Genomic DNA, 19897 nt, shown 5'->3' with positions numbered 1-19897 from the left:
TCAGTGGTGTCCTAAGTGGTTTATAGCACTAAACAAGTGATGTCCTAAGTGGTTTATAGCGTTAAACCATTAAATCAGTGGTGTCCTAAGTGGTTTATAGCACTAAACAAGTGATGTCCTAAGTGGTTTATAGCGTTAAACCATTAAATCAGTGGTGTCCTAAGTGGTTTATAGCGCTAAACCAGTGATGTCCTAAGTTGTTTATAGCGTTAAACCAGTGATGTCCTAAGTTGTTTATAGCGTTAAACCAGTGGTGTCCTAAGTTGTTTATAGCGTTAAACCAGTGGTGTCCTAAGTTGTTTATAGCGTTAAACCAGTGGTGTCCTAAGTTGTTTATAGCGTTAAACCAGTGGTGTCCTAAGTGGTTTATAGCGTTAAACCAGTGGTGTCCTAAGTTGTTTATAGCGTTAAACCAGTGGTGTCCTAAGTTGTTTATAGTGTTAAACCAGTGGTGTCCTAAGTGGTTTATAGCGTTAAACCATTAAACCAGTGGTGTCCAAAGTTGTTTATAGCGCTAAACCAGTGGTGTCCTAAGTGGTTTAGAATGTTAAGTGGTGTCCTAAGTGGTTTAGAGCGTTAAACCAGTGGTGTCTGAAGTGGTTTATAGCGCTAAACCAGTGGTGTCCTAAGTTTTTATAGCATAAAGGGGAAATATAAAAAAAACATTTTTAATAAAGTTGTAATACTATGAGAAAAAAAGTATTTTTTGAAAAATAAGATGACAAAAAACGTATAATATTGTATAATATATACAGGGCGTGTTCTCAAATGCAATACTGCAGCTAAGCCCTCAGTCTGAAGACTTTGTTATGGGATCGTTTTCAGAAGAAGGTCTTCCCATCATAGAGATCCAGACTGATATTCTATATCAAATTTGAGACAGGAAGTTTCACAATAACAAACAAACCCATTCCAATGAGTTCTTTGGCGGATGTAGGAAGTGAACTGTCCCTGAAAACGTGATTAAGAAGAACAGAAGAAGTTCTGTCAATTTTTCACGAGGAAAAATGTGACTCAAGATAAACATTTTTACTGTGTGTGCTGATGTAAAGGAAAACTCCACTTTTGGGACAGCCACAATTGCTTTTCGGGAAAATGAACACATATTTCTGTGCATTATAACACAAGAAAATTTGTTAATTTCAGCTAGCTTACAATGTTGTCATTGGGTTACACCTATTTCCACTATTAATCCCTCTAAAAAAGCCTCTTATTTTCTCGACGCATTGATGCTAGTTCTTTCAACAACAACAGCAGCGGCAACACTTCCAATGTCCGCTCTCCTTGGGATGGCTGTGTCTTCCAGCACAAGTGTGCGCCAGTCCTCAGGTAACAAATGCTGACGGCAAACCAGCATGTTGTTGAGTCTTTGTAGCGCCACTTTTCTGTCTGTGAATGACGCTGAGACTAGCGCTCAGCGAGGCGTCGTGTTAGTTAGTTAGTATCAGTCTTAGACACTGTAACAGAGGTATTCATTTAACAAAATGTTTAATACATTGGGTGTAATTTGCAATGTTGTAGAAGGACACTGCATATATCATTTTATTTACAGTATTAAGAGAAACAACTCTCAGTATGGTACAGTGTACTTGTACCCAAGTAGAAAATACAACCGCAATAAGAGTGAGAAGGCAAATTGTCCGTCTATTCCTATATCATACTCCAGAAACCATGAAATAGTCCGCAATCTAAAAGACAGAACGACAAACAAAAACAAATACAGCACTCCATGTTTTCTTCCACTTATGGTTTCCTGGTATTTTCTCTGTTTACCATTTGAGTTATCATGGAACTGTTGACCGTGACCAGAATTTAAAAAATGTTATCATGCTTCAGGAATTAACAAATGGCTTCCATCCATTTTCTATACCGCTTATCCTCACTCAGGGCTTTCTAAGATGTACACAAATAAATAAACACAATGGCCCACAATAGTTCTGCACTTTTGCTTAAGGAATTCATTTTTATCTTTTTGTCATTTTAAGTTACATTGTAATACATTTTGTATATTTTCCAGCTGCACGGTCATTGAGTGGATAGCATATTGGCCACACATTCAGGAGGTCGGGAAGACCTGGGTTAGATTCTCCGGTTGAGTTTGCATGCACGACAAACAAATACAAAAATGGCACTCAGCAACTGCCTTTTCCACTTTCGTTAGCAGTTCAGCCTGTGCTTTGCTGGGTGCCATTCTAGTTATGGGCAGAAGTTTGAAGCTCATTGGTTTGTGCGGGTGTCTCCTGCTGTGTTTTTAGTGTTTATTTACTACTTCCTTATTGTTTTATGCCATACCAACCCCTTAAGCAAGTGTGCAGCTACGGATGTTCATCTTGTTACGTTTGTAGCTTACCGCTTGGTCCATTGTTTACACTCGGGAGTAGCTGTTAGCTTTGAGCATCCCTTTGCTACGCTGAATGATCGGATTTCCCTGCAGATATATGGAGGGGAGAGGCTGCATAGCGGGAGTGAACAGCAAAAAAGATGTTATAAACATTGCTATATAAAGATGGCATCAACCATGTTTACAGTCTGTCGTCATGGGGAACGTGTGAAGGAAGCGCTAACGGCGCTAACCCGGCTACAGAGATCACATATTGATATACATGCAGTGATCGTGCATTAACACGTACACTGATGATAACATGTAATAGTTGCACTTAACACTTCCGATGTCCGCTTTCCTTGGGATGGCTGTGTCTTCCAGCACAAGACGTGTGCTCAAGTCCTCAGGTAAAAAATTCTGACGGCTAATCAGCATCCTATTGAGTCTTTGTAACGAATTTGAGAGCTCGGTATCCACTCTTCCGTCTGTGAATGACGCTGAGGCGAGCGGTTAGCGAGGTGTCGTGTTAGCTAGCTAGTATCAATGCACCAATGAAAGAAGTTTGGGTAGGTTTTTAAATCATCCATATACGGTAAGATACTGCAACTATTCAATGTTATCATCAGTGTACGTGTTAATGCATGATCACAGCATGGATATCAAACCATGCAACGTTGGTAGAGGTTTTTATTTTAGACGGCCTCTTTGTCAAAATAGGTGTATCCCAATGACAGCATCGTACGCTAGCTCAAATGAACTCATTTTCTTATGTTGTAATGGACAGAAAAGGGGAATAAGTATATGTTCAGGCTCACATACTAATGATTGGGAATGATGGGCAAAATTCCAAAACAAGTGCAATCCCCCTTTAGTTTGTCATTCAGCTCCCAAAGAAGAATGACTGTATGCTGGGGTGTTACAAAATAAGAGCCTGCCTCTGCTGATAGTGCCGTCTAGAATAACATAGCTGACATCAGCGTGAGATTTCGCCAGAGTGAGGGGCCTCTCGAAAAACGTCCACGGACATCACAGTCACTTGCTGCAGACTGGGACGAGTTTAATAATCAAGATAACGTTTATGGGTCGAGTGGTTAGCGCACAGACCTCACAGCTAGGAGACCCGAGTTCAATCCCACCCTTGGCCATCTCTGTGTGGAGTTTGCATGTTCTCCCCATGCACGCATGGGTTTTCTCCAGGGACCCCCACATTCCAAAAACATGCTAGGTTAATTGGCTACTCCAAATTGTCCATAGGTATGAATGTGAGTGTGAATGGTTGTTTGTCTATATGTGCCCTGTGATTGGCTGGCCACCAGTCCAGGGTGTACCCCGCCTCTCACCCGAAGACAGCTGGGATAGGCTCCAGCACCCCCGCGACCCTCGTCGCGAATGAATAACATTTTGTGGAGCTGACATGCCACCTGAACGACGTACACTTTATTTCTGTCTTTGATACATTTGAAATGTTTTATCTGGTGAAGCTCAATGATATGAAAGTTTGAAAAAAAACTTTGTACTACTACTAATATACAATAAATATCTTGCAGAATTGAGTCACATCCAGCAACCTTTATCTTGGACACAAAATAGTCCTGTCTAATGTGCACCATACATCTTCAATACGTATATTTTAACTTGTTCATTCTTCTACATGGAATGCAGGTTTAATGTCTCCTCTTGTTCCAGCACAATGCTTCATTTCATACTTTGAGGCCTCGTAGGCTGTGTTCATGTGTAATAGAAATCACATTTGTTTGTTATTTGTTTGTCAGTGTCAGCCTTGACGCCACTGGCTCCTTAGTGAGCCTGTGACCAGCTCGCTCACAGTTCACTATTGTTCCAAGAAACTGGATTCCTCCTTCGTGAATATAAATTCAACCGTTGCTGATTCACTTTCTTTCATTGAACAAAGTTTGTTCATTAAATTTGTTTATTAAATTCCCATCCATCCATCCACGACTGCGACTGTCTGTTCTCAGTCTTGCAGTAGCCTTGCTGTTGCTTCACTGCGTACATATATGCACTTCGCCCTCTCTTCTTTTCCTTTGCCCTTAGCTTTGTCTCAGCTGTGTACACTGGGAGTGCCAACAAGCCTTTAACGCCTTGCATTCCTGCTGTTCCCTATTTGAAGGCTTTTCCTCAGGGAGTACGCATGGTACTCAAGCTGGCGTGAAAATCCATTTACCCAAAAGAGGCCACCTAGATTGACACCGTCTTTGTGTATTCTATTATACACTGATGCTTCCAGTGACACATACTCATTCACTGTATGACTGGAGAGCACCTTTGCAGATGGAGTTCCTGTTGACGGCCTCGCTGTCATATGTTGTCGGGAACATCCGGCAGAAACAGACAACCTCCGTTGACATGGCAGAGTTGCGTCCTTTCAAAGAGCACTTGCATGTCTCCTGAATCTTATCTGTCAGTACTGACTGTCCTTGGTGGTGGAGGTGTGTGTGGCGGTGGAGTCATCGGGTAACGAGCCACGGCGTCCAGGCCGTGACCCACAAAGCAGCAGATTATGCAGCTCTCTGGAAACACTGCTGGAGAAAGCCGTGTAGATCCATGGGTTGGTGCAGGAGTTTAGACTGGCCAGCAGCATGAGGATAGTGAAGGCCACGCCTGCAAACATCGTATTGTTCATCAGTTAACCGTCACCACACCGCCATCGTCATTTCTGTGATGCTGGTTGACACTCTGTTGGTCTAATTGCAAAACAAATATTTCCTATGAGAAAACATGAATTAACAAGTTCACCCAATGATCATACAAATATAAAGATAAACTAACCACTGTGTCATAAAACTAAAATAAACATGACAATAAAGCGAAACTCTTCACCTTATGAAGATGCTTTAAAGATATGTATTGGAGAAGGAACAGAGTGGTCAAAAATAAGCATTCATTAATTAATTGATTAGTCATATTTGGTGTGTTGGATTTTGAAACTCTTTATTCCAATTTTTAATCACTAACGCTACAGTTTTCATATGCGCTTTTTATGCATTGGGCTTCTTGTGTTTGAGTTGTGGGTGGAAAAACAACAGTCAGTCATACCCTGAAATGGAGATTGATTGGCTGTCATTGTGTTTGGCCTTGTTTAGCGATAAGCCGATGGGTCCCGTTGTAGTTGGTGGGCAAGGTAAGGAGCGATGAATTGAGGAAAGGAGACATGAAAATGGAAAAACACTAAAAATATATTTTTTTGTATGCATCGTAACTCCACTCCAAATTCCCGCTTGGTGCGTATTAAAGAAAACACGATTGACGTGTTTCTTCCGTCATGCATTTACTGTGAAATCAACAAGCGCTTGCCACTGGAGTGCACCTCCTCAACCCGGTGTGTGTGCAGTACTGTGGAAGCCTTTATCCAGCCTTTGCCTATAGCGAGGGTTTAGTGATAGTGCTACGAAAACACAGCATGGCCACACTCATTTGTGAACACTCTCCCCCTCCTCCCTGTGAAATATGTAAATCAGGGATCACATATTTTATGGACCAGTGAATGGCACATTCTAGAATATGAATAATGAACAACAAATATAGCAACTTCTGATCAATACATGTCCATTTCAGACTGATAATTTCTGGGTAAACCACGCCCATGCCTGGTGTATGCCCCGCCCTTTCCAAGTACAGATATGGATACAGATCATTTGGATAGCAGACCAGATAAAGATGCAGATAGTGGTGTACTCGCTCATCCCTTCTCTTTACTTAAGTGACCCCATTAACTAACTGGAACTACGTTCCTCATCACCGAAATCTGACCAGAAGTCACCGTTGATGCACTATACTGATAATGGGAACGTAAATGGCAAGGACTGCATCTTTTCAAGTCTGTTAAACACAAGAAATGACTTTTTAAATTCACTTTTATTGTTCTACTGCAACCTTTTGATCTGCCACAATAATGTAATGAATGCCAATGGAAAGACATCAAAGTGAGGGCTTTTATCAGCCATTTTTAGGTGAGAGGAGAGACATTAGTTAGATCAATTAATTACAGATCATACTTAATTCATCCCTAGTTGCGCTAGTTGTATTGTCGCCTTCTCCTTGATATTTCATTAGTAATGTTGGTGATGTCAGATTCTATGATTATCATCACACTTAGTATCTTTACTATTACTTCTGTGTCTTTTGTTACAATAACAAATATTCTACAGAACAGAAAAATTATGATGTCACACTGACTGTGGATAACAAATGAGAGCAAAATGATTTTAGAATACAGACCAATCAAGAGCACCAGTGTCTGGAGAATATTTGTTTCTATGTTCACATTTTGGTACAACAAATGAGAAGCTAAAAAGATTCAGTTTAAGGTAAAGGTCACTTCAAAATAACTGAGGCTGGCGTATGAATACTATTGGCTTGTCCTTCGACGGCCGCCCGCCTGCAATTTCTTTCTGCAAGCTGCCGATGCGGATCATTGTTTATGAAATGTGGACATCTGGTCAGGTTACAAATCAGCGGGGAACATAAACAGGTTATTTACTGATGTCTGCTGTTTGTCTTTAGCTTCAGATCAGAGGACACCATCACACTATATAAACAATATAAAAGCTGTACACACTTGCCACTTGGCATCAACACGTGCTGTTTGTGTCCTAAAAATGGGCCGATGTAGAGTTTGTCCGAGGGAGCTCCCTGGATGTTCTTCAAAACAAACATTGTTTTGGACTTTGTGATACACTGAATATCTGATTTTGAAACATGTGTTTCCAGAAAGTTACAATGTTCATTGATCTAAAACATCTGGGAATTTCTATGATCATTTCAATCTTTTAACAATGAAAATACTCTTCCATTGGTACTATGTCCTTGTAATGGCATTATTATAGATCATCAATGATCATTTAGATCATTTAGACTGACAGTCCACTTTATTATCAGTTTTGAGTGACACAGTTAAAGAGGTCTTCATGTAACAATGTAACATGTTATTGTTATTTTATAAACAGAAGAACAACAAACAGCTTTGAATTAAGTGTCAGTCAATACTTTTTGATGCAGTTCTTGGATTATACCTTATGTAATCATTTCCCTTTGTGTGCTTGTTGAAAACTCATTAGGTGTTGGTGCAGAACCAAATAAAGTGGCAGACTGACACTGTACAGTCTGCCAAGTTTGGGCACCCTTAATAATTGTCAACATTTTCCTTTATAAAACACAAGTTATTAGGATCAGAAATTCCAGTTAAATATATCATATAGCAGACGAACTCAGGTCTAGGATTTACTGATAGGATTTAAAGTAATGTGCAATCGCTATTTAAACTAAAGTAGGCAGGTGCATAAATTTGGGCACCCTTGTTGTTTTAATGGTTAGAATACCTTTAACACTAATTATTGGTACACAACATTAGTTTGGTAAGCTCATTGGCCCTTGACCTGCATACACAAGTGAAGCCAATCATAGAAAGGGTATTTAAGATGGCCAATGGCAAGTTGCATCTTCTCTGAAGAGTAGCACCATGGTAGCCTCAAAACAACTGTCACATGACCTGAGAGCAAAGATTGTTCAACATCATGGTCTAGGGGAAGGATACAAAAGCTAGCTCAGAGATTTCAGCTGTCAGGTTCCACTCTGAAGAACATAGTGAGGAAATGGAAGACCACAGGCACAGTTCTAGTTAAGGTCCCGAGTTATTTGGAGCTAAAATGGAGTTATTTGGACATAACGCGGGGCGGTATGCATGGCAGGTGAAGAACACAGCATTCAAAGACAAACACTTGCTACCCACTACTGTGGTGGTGGTTCCATCATGCTGTGGGGCTGTGTGGCCAGTGCAGGTACTGGAAATCTTCTTCAAGTTGAAGGTGGCATGGATTCCAGTCAGTATCAGCAGAATTTTGCCAACAGTCTTCAAGAATCAGTGACAAAGTTGAAGTTGGCTGGATACTTCCACCAAGACAATGACCCTAAACACTGCTCCAATTCTACTAAGGCATTCATGCAGAGGAACAAGTACAACGTTCTGGAATGGCCGTCTCAGTCACCAGACCGAAATATGATTGAAAATCTGAAAATCTATTATTGCTTGGAAACCATCAAACCTCACTCAACCTGAGATGTTTTGGAGAGAGGAATGGTCCAAAATACCTTCAACCAGAATCCAGACCCTCATTGGAAGCATTTAGTTCTAATAAAGGAGGATCTACTAAATATAGATGTCATTTTTTGTTGGGGTGCCCAAATTTAGGCACCTGCCTACTTTAGTTTAAATAATGATTGTAGACTTTCTGTAAATCCTATAAAATTCCCTTCTCATCTATTTATGTGTTGGTCTGCTATATGATATATTTACTTGGAATGGATGATCCCAACAACCAGGGATTTATAAAGGAAAATCTTGAAAATAATCAGGAGTGCCCAAATGTTTTCACACCACTGTATGCCAATTTGTTACTTATGCACTTAATATGGTGCTGATGAGATTTTGTTTTTGCCGTGTGTTTATTACTAACCTTGATTGGGAGGGTTGGGGTCCCAGGCGGCCCACAGCTGGACAATGAAGAAAGGGGACCAGCAGACGGTATAGACCAGCACAATGACCAGCGTCATTCGGACTGTTTTAGACATGGCTTTGGTGATGCTAGGTGGTGGAGCTGTCCCAGAATGAGGGGTGGCATAATCAAGGGAGCAGCGAGGCGATCCTGAGCCCACCTCGTAGGGCGTGTGGGACTCCTGGCAATCAGCACGGTTTGGCTGCAGTTGAGTATCCATGTGTGATGTTGTTGATGCCGTGGATCCAACGTAGTCGTAAGACTCCCCCTCTTGGCTTTTATTATTTGTGTTATTCACAGCCTTCAAGTGCTGCCCTGATCTACCAGACGTCCTCTGCCCCTTTTCTTTGGCCCGCTCTTCTTCCTTCTTAAAGCTGTGGAAGCGGAAGAGGATTTCATTCCTCCTGAGCTCAGTCATTACCATCTTTTCTGACTTCAGGTAGATGTTATTGTGGATCTCCCGGAAGATTCTTATCTGAAAAAATGTCAATATTTTCATGAATACTGGATACCACAGTTTACTTTATTATTTTTATATTCTTTCCAGCCATTGGGGCAGATAGTATTGTTCATCTAAATGCTCGCTAGCCTTGTTGACTTGGACCTTCAGCAGACCTTTTCTGATAGCCTTTTTTCTTCTAGTTTTTCAAAAAGTAAACAACCAACCAGACCAAGCTCGCCCTGTCGACTTGGACTTCCAAGCAGAGTTTTTTTTTTGAGTTTCCTAAAACTAGCCGACCAACTAGACGCAAGCATGGCTTCATGCACTACTTGTACCCTTCTCCATGAGAGGCTTTCCCTGCTAGAGGAACGTGTCCACCAACTAGAGCAGACTAGTTTTGTAATGCTAGATGTGAATTATTAGTACTGTGTGGGATCATTCAATTCCATTCTCTTCCGCTTATCTGGGTCTCAGAGGCAGCAGTCTCAGTCGATCAAATGCCTTTTCCAAGTCCACAAAGCACATGTAGACCGGTTGGGAAAACTCCCACGCACGCTCTAGCACCCTCATGAGGGTGTAGAGCTGGTCTAGTGTTCTGCGACTGGGACGAAAACCACATTGAAGCTCTTGTAGCAGATGTTCGACCAAAGGTCGTACCCTTCTCTCCAGCACCCTGGAATAGACTTTCCCAGGGAGGCTGATTCCCCGGCGACCCTCGTGAGGATAAAATGAATGAATGAATGAATGAATGAATGCTATATAAATCAAATTATGGGGAGATAAGTGATAATTGAATCGAAATTGACTCAAATCACATTTAAAAATGAATCGTTAGATTAATGGCTGCATCGAAAAACTATTTTCTAGATTAATCGATTTCAAAAATAATCGTTTAAACCAGCCCAACGACAAAATAATATAACAGCAAGTGATAATAATGAGTTGAAACAGTCAATCACAGCGACCTTCGCTCATCGAAATGGATTCTGCTCTCAATGTTAATACAGACATGCACCACATTTAGCAGCAAGTGATGCTGTTAGCATCTCTGCTTTGGGGGTTACAGGAAACGAAGGGTGTGTTGGACTTCACCGTCAGCTGTAAATCAGCTGCATACATTTTCATCTTTTTCATTAAATATCTTTTATTGATATCAATATTTTATAAATATCAATATCTTTTTCTTTTTTTATCTTTTCAATTCAAAGTTATTCTCTCATTTGGGTGTAGAATGAACTCAATAAACATTTACTGCCACACAACAATTTCTCACTCATTGTAGTGAAAGTAATGGCTCATAACATTGTGAAAAAGTGGCTGCACGGCGGACGAGTGGTTAGCGCTCAGACCTCACATCTAGGAGACAAGGGTTTAATCCCTCTGTGTGGAGTTTGCATGTTCTCCCCGTGCATGCGTGGGTTTTCTCCGGGTACTCCGGTTTCCTCCCACATTCCAAAAACATGCTAGGTTAATTGGCCACTCCAAATTGTCCATAGGTATGAATGTGAGTGTGAATGGTTGTTTGTCTATATGTGCCTTGTGATTGGCTGGCCACCAGTCCAGGGTGTACCCCACTTCTTGCCCAAAGACAGCTGGGATAGGCTCCAGCACCGCCCGCGACCCTCGTGAGGAAAAGCGGTAGAAAATGAATGAATTGTGAAAAAGTGCCCAAAGAGGCCTCTCAATATGGATTTGGATCACGAAAACAGGTCAGAGATTCTATGTTTGGCTGATATGAGGTATACTCCACTCCTTGGCAGGAAGTTCTTTGACTGGCAGTCTTCTCAGCAGTGGTCCTCCAAGTGTTGTGTCAATTGGGGGAAATAGCTAGACCCTAGAAATATCTTTCTTTAAATAGATGGGCAACAAGCCAGGCTGCTGGGGGGGTTGCTACATTACACCAAATGCAGCCTCCTTATCAAACTCTCACACGTGTCCCCCCCACAAACTCAAAACACCAATTTCATTACTACATTGTCATATTTGTGTAAGATGCTATGCATCATTAATCTTCTTTTATGTGCAATTGATATGAAACACTGCCCAGCATTATTAAATGGGACAATTTTTCGGCACTTTGTATTGAGTTGTGGACTCCTATAGAGCAGCTATGCGGCATTCAGCTGGGATAGGCTCAAGCTTGCCTGACACAAATGAAGACGAGCAGGATAGAAAATGGGTGGAATTTTTTACCAAATTTTTGAAGTGACTCATTCACAATGACTTCATTGTAGGCTGATGTGTGCATCCTTTGAGTAACATTGGCTAGCCTCACCTTGCAGGTCGCATTACAAGACCGGCTGCAAAATGTCACGAATAAAGGCATATCTTATCTTATCTCTTAAAAAGTGTTTCTTTGTATGTAAGGGAAAGCCACCTAAAGACGCCAACATCAGGCGCAAGTGGTTGGAGTTCCTGATTCCCTACCAGCCAAAGAAATGTATTTTCATCATGGACTGTTTAGTGAACATGGGCCACTATGCAGCTGGACTAGCCCACAAACTGCTGCTGAAGCCCTACGCCTTTCCAACATTACTTGGTCGTGTGGAAAAGTCAGAAGGGCCAGCAGGATGTAACAGTTTATCAGTGTCCTATAAATGTATTTAAGTCATGGAACAAAAACAGTTGTTTGTGTAGCACTATAGAGTGTGCATACAGGGAGCAGGGTTGCTAACTGCTGCTTCCCACCACAATCTGTGGCTCTACTCGAGTTTTTTAAAGACTGGTAGTCCCTGTAGAAAACCTCATGGTAAGATGCTAAAACTACTTACTATTGAGAGACGTCTTGATGTAACCTCTTTTCTTGATAAACTTCGGACTGTCCAGTCGCTACCTCCGGATCATATACGGCAAATGTTGAAATCATTTTAAAAAGATAAACCTCCATTCATTTTCAACTCCTATACCGTTTATCAAGTCCTATAAAGTTTGCTGCTAGCGGCACAAACCGGAGGTACTTTTAAGCACTCGGGAGTGTGACCAACCACAGTGTTGGTGGGCGTGCCTGGAGGAGGTCCGGAGGTGGAATAAATTAAAACAGACCACGAGAAGCACAAAATCCCAAAAAATACAGCGAGAATAGGTGCAGAAGCTTTCTGTGTAGGTTATTGTGTGTAGCTGCTCTATAGGAGTCCACAATTCAATACAAAGGGCCAAAAAATGAGCATAGCAGATCCCTTTTAATAAAATCCAAGGTGACTGCTGGGCCAACCGTAACATTGATGGACCTATAGGCTCATTATGGCTACTAAAATGTGGAAGTACTTTGAAAAGGTTATAGACGACCACAAGGAAGTAAAGAGCAACTTGTGTTGCGTGACAACAACCAACATAGTGTATCATTTAAAATTGGTAAGGCTGTGATACCAACTAAATTTTAATCCACTAAATTAGGTTGCTAACTGAGATTTGGCAAACTGATGGTTGTCAAGCCATGTTGTACTTATTTTGTGTACTTTTTTGATGTTTGATATGCCACCTGACAGTGACCATGTTTGTCCCAAATAAATACATGTACTTTTTGTTGTTTATTTGTGTATCTGACTGTTTTAATTGGTTGAGGTGGAAACAGTCGCAAATGAGATCTGTTTATTGGAAGGGATCCCCATTGGCTGTGCTCCAAAAAAAAATTGACAAGTCGTCCACTAACAAAATGTAACAAATCAGATTTGACGATGAAAGATTTGATTATGATCATTTTTTGTCAAAGACAGCTCTTCATTAGCTGACAAAAACATAACTAATGATGTCTATGTGTTACGTGTTTACATGCTTAAAGCGGGAGTTCAAGATATAACTCTTGCAGTGCATTCGAAAATTTGCCAACTTCTTTCTCTTTGGGCTTCTCCCTTCAGCAAATCAATCTCCTCCATTAAACCCTGTCAAGACCTCAAGGCAGCCAACTATCCGTGACATTAAGCTGATTTAAGTACTGTTAAATATTCAGCTAAACCAACAGCATTGTGTCAACACAAAGTAGTCTGCCATTTTCGGATTCAGCCTCCAGCTACAAACTGCAGAGGTTCCTCTTGCATGAAAACTAGTGGGCCAAGTATCATACTTCTTTCACACTAGTGGGCAGTGTGGCTTGTTTTAAGGCTATGATGGATGCTACTGCCTTTAGGGTTTCAACGTCTTTGCTGTAGTATTCAGTAATAAACCACCTCTGTACATTCTTATATTCATGTAACACTTATACTATATACTAATATACTAAGATTCTTAAATCCTATATAAGTCTTAAATCGTCCGATTGAGGATTTAAGACCATCTTAGACCAGTTTTACCTGACAGATGGTGATGATGAGGGCGGGCAAAAGAAAGACTGCCACCGTCATCCATGTGATGTAGGCTTTGAGTCCCCAAGCCTCGGCAAAGTGACCCCAGCACTCAAACTCCCCAGGACTTACTTCTGAACGAGAGAAGATGAACACCTGACAGATCAAAGAGACATTGGGTACATAACTGTCACTTCAGCTGAACTGTTATTATGACAACACGGGTCTATGACAGAAAGGGAGTCCTTACCTGTGGAAGGCTGAGTACGAGTGCCAGGCCCCAAGCTACCATGACTGGGGTGTTCCAACGGGACATTGCCCCGCCACGGTAGGCCTGCAGCGGGCAGCAGATGGCGTGATGCCGGTCCACCGTCATAGCAACTATCATGTAGGAGGAAGCAAACATGCCCACAATCTGCAAGTACTTGACGGTGCGGCACAGGAAATCAGGTCCTTGAAACTTATCGGTGATGTCCCATATGAGCTGGGGAAGAACCTGGACACACATGATGGATCATTCGTTTTGGTAAGGACTCCTCAGATTTCTCCACAACATTTTTTATTTATATTATTATTATTAGTTTTATTCTTATTCCGCCAGTTTTTTGGTACCTTTCTACTTCATTTTTTTAAATCCAATTCAGACCATTCAAGCATCAAATTGGTCAGATCGTTCGCACCATCTACGGTAACATTTCAGTTTTTCAAAAAGTTCCCATCCATCCATCCATCCATCCATTTTCCTCCGCTTATACGGGTCCAGGTCATGGGGGAAGCAGTCTCAGTGGGGAAGCCCAGACTTCCCGGGAAAAAGTTCCCAGGTTTTCCAAAAATTCCACAGAAAAAATGAAAGATTTTCGATAGGGCCATTTTTCTAACTTCTGCCACATTTCTCAACCAATTCGTATTACAATCAAGACAGATGGTCCCTCCACAAAAATTTCTATTTATTATTATTATTAGTAATGGTAGTTATTAGTAGTAGTTTTTATTCCTCCAGTTTTTTGGTACCTATATACACTCCTTCATTTTTCCTCTGATTCAGACCAGTCAAGCATCAAATCGTTTTCCCGTAGAACTTCTTCCAAGAACTTGTGCCATTCGCACATTTCTCAACCAATTATTTCTAAAATCACAAATACTTAAACTTGCTGATATAGTTCATCTTCAAACAGCTAAAATAATGCATAAGGCTAAAAACAACCAATTATCTAAAAATGTCATCCAATACTTCTCTACAAGAGAGGAGAAATATGATCTCAGGGAAGAAGTACATTTGAAACACTTCTATGCTGTGGCAGTGTTGCCACCTTGTTGCCAACAGATACAGGTAGCAGTGTACTCGCTCATCTTTAATATCTTACGTCAATGACTATGGCATTGTACTGCAAGAAACAGCGCTTTGAGGCATTCCATGTTGTTGTGTTCATTGTAGTCTTCAGGTAACATACTTGTAGTGGTACCAGCCATTAATATTAACAAGAAATTGAAGAAAAAGGGCTGGTCAAAAATTTTTTGATTAATTCGATGACTGTATAAGCAATTTTACTGCACGCAGAAGAAACAGTTCCTGATGGAGTCGAACTGCTGTGAATGAAGCAAGCGAACAAAGATTATGTTGAAATAAAATGGTCTAATGTGGAACTGTGAACTGATTATGGGATGCACTCAATTGTAATCTGACGCATGTTCAAATGAAATAAAACCATTACCATTACCATAATATAAATATTTTGGAAATGGTGTATGTGGAATAAAATATGACAAACAGCCAGGGCCCGTTAAACAACAACAAACAGAGACAACTATTTGGGGAAAAAACAGCCGAAATAAAGGGAACAGAACAAAAACTGTAGCCAATGACACCGCTAGTCACTCAGCCACGAACTAAGAAGTTAACTAAAGTAAATTAAATGAGAAAAACCTTTCCACACAACTTACACCACATAGCACCTTAAAATACGATGAGTAACAATTGTGAAAGGCGGTACAACGGATACACGTCATGGTGTTAAAATTCCTCGTTAGCATTTTTCAGTTTTTGCTGCTTTTAATACCCTCTTCAATCTTCCTACTTCCCGCTTCCTTTTTCATCCGCTTCGATTGCTCGAAGCAGAAAAACGACTTGACTATTTTTTTAAATGGAGTATTCTAACTATCCGAATAACCATTACAGCCCAAATACTAATACTACAGATGATCGATTTTGGCTTTATTGCCGATAACCGGTATGACGACATTGTCCAACTCTCAATTTTCGATTTTGATATCAACTGATACCATCACTGGTATGTGCACATTCATTTTTCATGAGTAGAATTCTTGTAAAGTAACAATAATCTTAAATGACTACTCCACCCATCAACAACAGAAACAACAACAATTGCAACGACAATAACAGAACAACAGAAACAGCACATCAGCAAATATCCATGATGGTTATACTAGGCCAACATGGAGAGGGACTAAGTATTAAAAGGCCACAGTAATGTTTGACTGTTTCATTTCAGTAATATATTAGTGGTAATAGTAGTAATAGTAGTAATAGTAGTAATGAAAATATTAAACGTTATGATAGTTAACAGAATGGCAATAACACAGAATTGCAAGAACTATAATCTTATTGCTGACATCACCATGACTGTAATACAACCAATAGTAAATGAGTTATATGAGGAAGTACTTATGTACTGTAGGTGTATATGTACATTTCTACATGTATGTATCTGTGGTAAGGGTGTGGAAAACAATTGATATATGTCACCGTTTTATCAATGTTCAAAGGAAAAAGGAAAAGCGGTAGAAAATGAATGAATGAATGAATGAATGCTGTTCCCCAGGTGCAGTGAATGCACCATCATTATTTTGCGTTTTGTATTGAATACGTACGGAAGCCATGAGGCACATACAACTACTAGTAAAACAGCATGGACGTTCGCACACAAGCAACAGTGAGGAAGTTTCTATATTTAACCCCCCAGAACATTTAAATGGTATGTTTGTGTGGCGAGCTAATGGAGGGGTACAAAGGGGAAGTTGTCCGATAACACCACCTGGGGAATGACACCCCAAGAAATATAGTACACTCAAGGTCACACAAGTTCATCACACCAATATACAGAGGATGAGAGACGGACTTCCAAAAGCATTAATACATTTATTGGTCTAAAATTTCTAAGTTAAAAATATACACAAAGATCAAAACAGCCGGAGTGCCAAATAGGCCACAAAATTAATGCGGTGGACCACTCCAAAACAAATTTTAAAAAGGTAGGAACAAGGATGCTGAGCGCAGCAACCAGACTAAACAAAACAGGAGTAATTTGAACTAAAGAAATCTATATAAACCAAACCCAAACAAAACTCAGCTGTGGGCGGGGCCAGGGATTGTATTCCTTCCCAGCCGCTGAGGAATGAAAACCACTAAAAAAAGGAAACCGTAAACAAGAAGTGATACACAATTAAACCATATAAGAAAGAGAATTGATTAACCCAAAAGAAAGTAAACGTGGTTGTGGCTTCAACAGCTACCACAGACAAAGCAGGGCGAATGTTAACCTCGGTTAGCAGGGCAAAAAGATGTACAAAGCATCAGCAGCTGACCGGAGCGAAGGTAGCTTAACAATGCAATCCTAGCCTAAAGAGGAAGAAGCCGACACTGCACTTCCTGCAAGCCCTCCAAAATACACGCCAGGTTGCCAACAACCAATCCCGCTGCAAATCACGGCTGCGGTCACATGATGCGCCGTCACCAAGGATTTTATGCCTACCTTTCACATTTGCTGCCGATGGCACAACAGAGCAGAGCACACCATCGAGACCCATAAATAACCCTGGCAACGCCTCGCAATCAAGCCCTAAGAGCTGATGCCAATTAAGGTCGAAGCGCAAAAGCGCTCAACCTGCCACATTCGGAAACACTACGGATTCTCAAAGAACGGTGGGAAGCTCGATAAAACATCCGTCATTTGCAAAGAATGCCGCGTTAAGAAGCCGTACAACGGCAGCACGACAAACATGCAGACCCCCTTAAAAAGGGGACACCACAACACGGACAGGTCTACTGCCCCCTCCCTGTCTGGTTCCTGGTTGGACACTGGGGAAAAACCAAGCAAATCAGATCAGAACAAGTGGAAGAAATTAAAACAGACCGTTTTGGCGGGAAGCACAAATCACAGGAAATACAGCTGGAATAGGTGCAGATTCCGGAAAATCTAAAAAGTTTTCTGTGCGGGTTATTGTGTGTAGCTGCTCTATAGGAGTCCACAACTCATTACAAGTGTCCACAAATGAGCATACGAGGTCCCCTTTAACATCGACAACAAGTTGTCAATCATTCACATAAACTGCAGAGGCATGTACGCAAATTATGACAACATCCGACAATATTTGTACATATTCAAGGAACGCAATCTCGGAAACTTAGCTGAACGTGGACAAAGGCGTGGACTTTGAGTTGGAAGGTTACGAGATGACCTGCATCAACAAGAACGACTCGTGGGGAAGCGGAGTCGCTCTGTATGTGGACAAACAACTGAACTATAAAGAACATGTCGTCTGCTATTGACAATACTGACCATAGTCAAAAAACTACTTTCATATGTGGAGTAGGGCCGGGCGATATATAGATATATAATATACGTATCAAAAACAAGCATATTGTTCATATCCATATAGACTGGATTTGATGCGGGGAGGCAAGATGGCGCCACCCTAGTGCAAGCTGGTTACGACAGCTCTGTGTCTCCTGCAGTTTTTAGTATTTCATAGTACTTTATTTATTCCTTCCTTATTGTTTATTGAATCATACGACCCCTTAAGCAAGGGTGCATCTATGGATGTTCATCTTGTTACGTTTGTAGCTTGCCACTTGTTCCATTGTTTACACTCAGGAACAGCTGTTAGCATCCCTTAGCTATGCCGAGTGATCGGATATCCCAGCGGAGATATGAAGGTGGAGAGGCTGCATAGCGGGAGTGAACAGCGAAAAAGAGGATAGAAAGGTTGCAATATAAAGTGGGAACGTGAGATGGATGGCGCTAATCCAGCTGCAGGGACTACTGCACGATTGCACTGAGGATCAAATATTATATTTAACTTTTTCTGTATTTATTTTAAAAAGACAATATACTATTTTATTACAGTGGCTATTTTTCTATCAGATTGTTTACATTTGAATAAAACTTTGCACACATATCGATATTCTTGTCACGGTTCGGCATGTCTGTGTTGCGATGCGACCCCAGGATGCAGAGAGCAGGACCGAATGCAGGGAAAAATATTTATTTTTTGCAATAATTGCAGCAGCAGGAAAACAGAACAGAAGGGAAAAAGGGAGCAGAAGGACAAACTATAATGATCCCAAGCGGGGAGAAGCACACACCTGAACTAAATAGACACAAATTAGGGACAGGTGTGGGAGATAAGGACAACCAAGGCAGACACGGGAAAACAGGAAGTCCAATACAAAATAAGAGTGCCCAAAACGGAAACCAAAGCCCAGACAGGGAACATAGACAAACTGCCACCTGGGAAACCACACAGGGCGTGACAATTCTACCTAGATATATCAGGATATTACTTTTGGTCCATTTCGCCCAGCCCTAATGTGCAGACTTCAATATTGATCTTCTGAATCCACACAAGAACGAGTTCATTGATGATTTTACAGACACAATATACAGCTTGAATTTCCCAGAATGACCAGACCGCTGTTCCGCCTTAATCAACAATATACTCCCCAATGTCGCCTGCTAATTGAAGACATCAGTGGTCATCTTCCAGTGTTGACGACATGCAACCATCATTATAAAAAAAGACTGATGAAGGCTACAAAGACTGTCCAAAGACTACGTTCAGAAGACAGAGTCAACGCCTTCAAAAGGATCTAGAAGAAAAATGGGAGTGTGCCTCCAGTGCCAAAGACGTGGATGAAGCACACGAACACTTTCTACATACTTCTATGAAGCTGTATGATAAGAACTGTCCCTGGAGAGAAACATCCAAGAAGCAAAATAAAAACAACCATCCATGGATGACAAAAGGATTTACTAATGCTTGCAAGACGAAGAACACACTATACAGGAAATTCATCACTCAACAGACTAAAGAATCAGAAAGAAAATATAAGACTTATAAGTTGACCACAACAGTATTATTAGAAAGTAACAAGAAGACAGACTACCCTCGTTATTTCATGGTTGGAAACATCCATCATGATATGAATGAAATAGTGGAAAGGTTCAACAACTACTTTGTCAATATTGGTCCAAAACTGGAAGAATGAATTCCAACATTCAGGACAAGGGAGGAAAGGAATGAAACAATAGAAAGGAATCCTAAT

The 19897-nt window shown here is 40.9% G+C and overlaps 1 protein-coding gene across 5 annotated transcripts in view; it reads right to left on the bottom strand.

Moving 5' to 3' along the window:
* Positions 1-1088: 1088 nt before the first annotated feature.
* The window catches only part of LOC131136849 (vasopressin V2 receptor), a 34790-nt gene continuing 15981 nt past the window's right edge, over positions 1089-19897 (bottom strand). For all 5 annotated transcript variants that reach the window (XM_058084137.2, XM_078797667.1, XM_058084136.2 and 2 more), the window contains 4 exons: positions 13805-14050; positions 13564-13710; positions 8797-9310; positions 1089-4945 (listed from right to left, as the gene is read on the bottom strand). In XM_058084137.2, the coding sequence (XP_057940120.2) occupies positions 4746-4945; positions 8797-9310; positions 13564-13710; positions 13805-14050 (1107 nt within the window). In that variant the 3' untranslated portion in view covers positions 1089-4745. The remainder of the gene's footprint in view (positions 4946-8796; positions 9311-13563; positions 13711-13804; positions 14051-19897) is intronic.

This window comes from Doryrhamphus excisus, linkage group LG17, assembly GCF_037039965.1.
Source record: "Doryrhamphus excisus strain RoL-2023G ecotype Guam linkage group LG17, RoL_Dexc_Guam_v1.1, whole genome shotgun sequence".
NCBI lineage: Eukaryota > Metazoa > Chordata > Actinopteri > Syngnathiformes > Syngnathidae > Doryrhamphus > Doryrhamphus excisus.
This window is presented reverse-complemented; position numbering and strand designations above follow the sequence as displayed.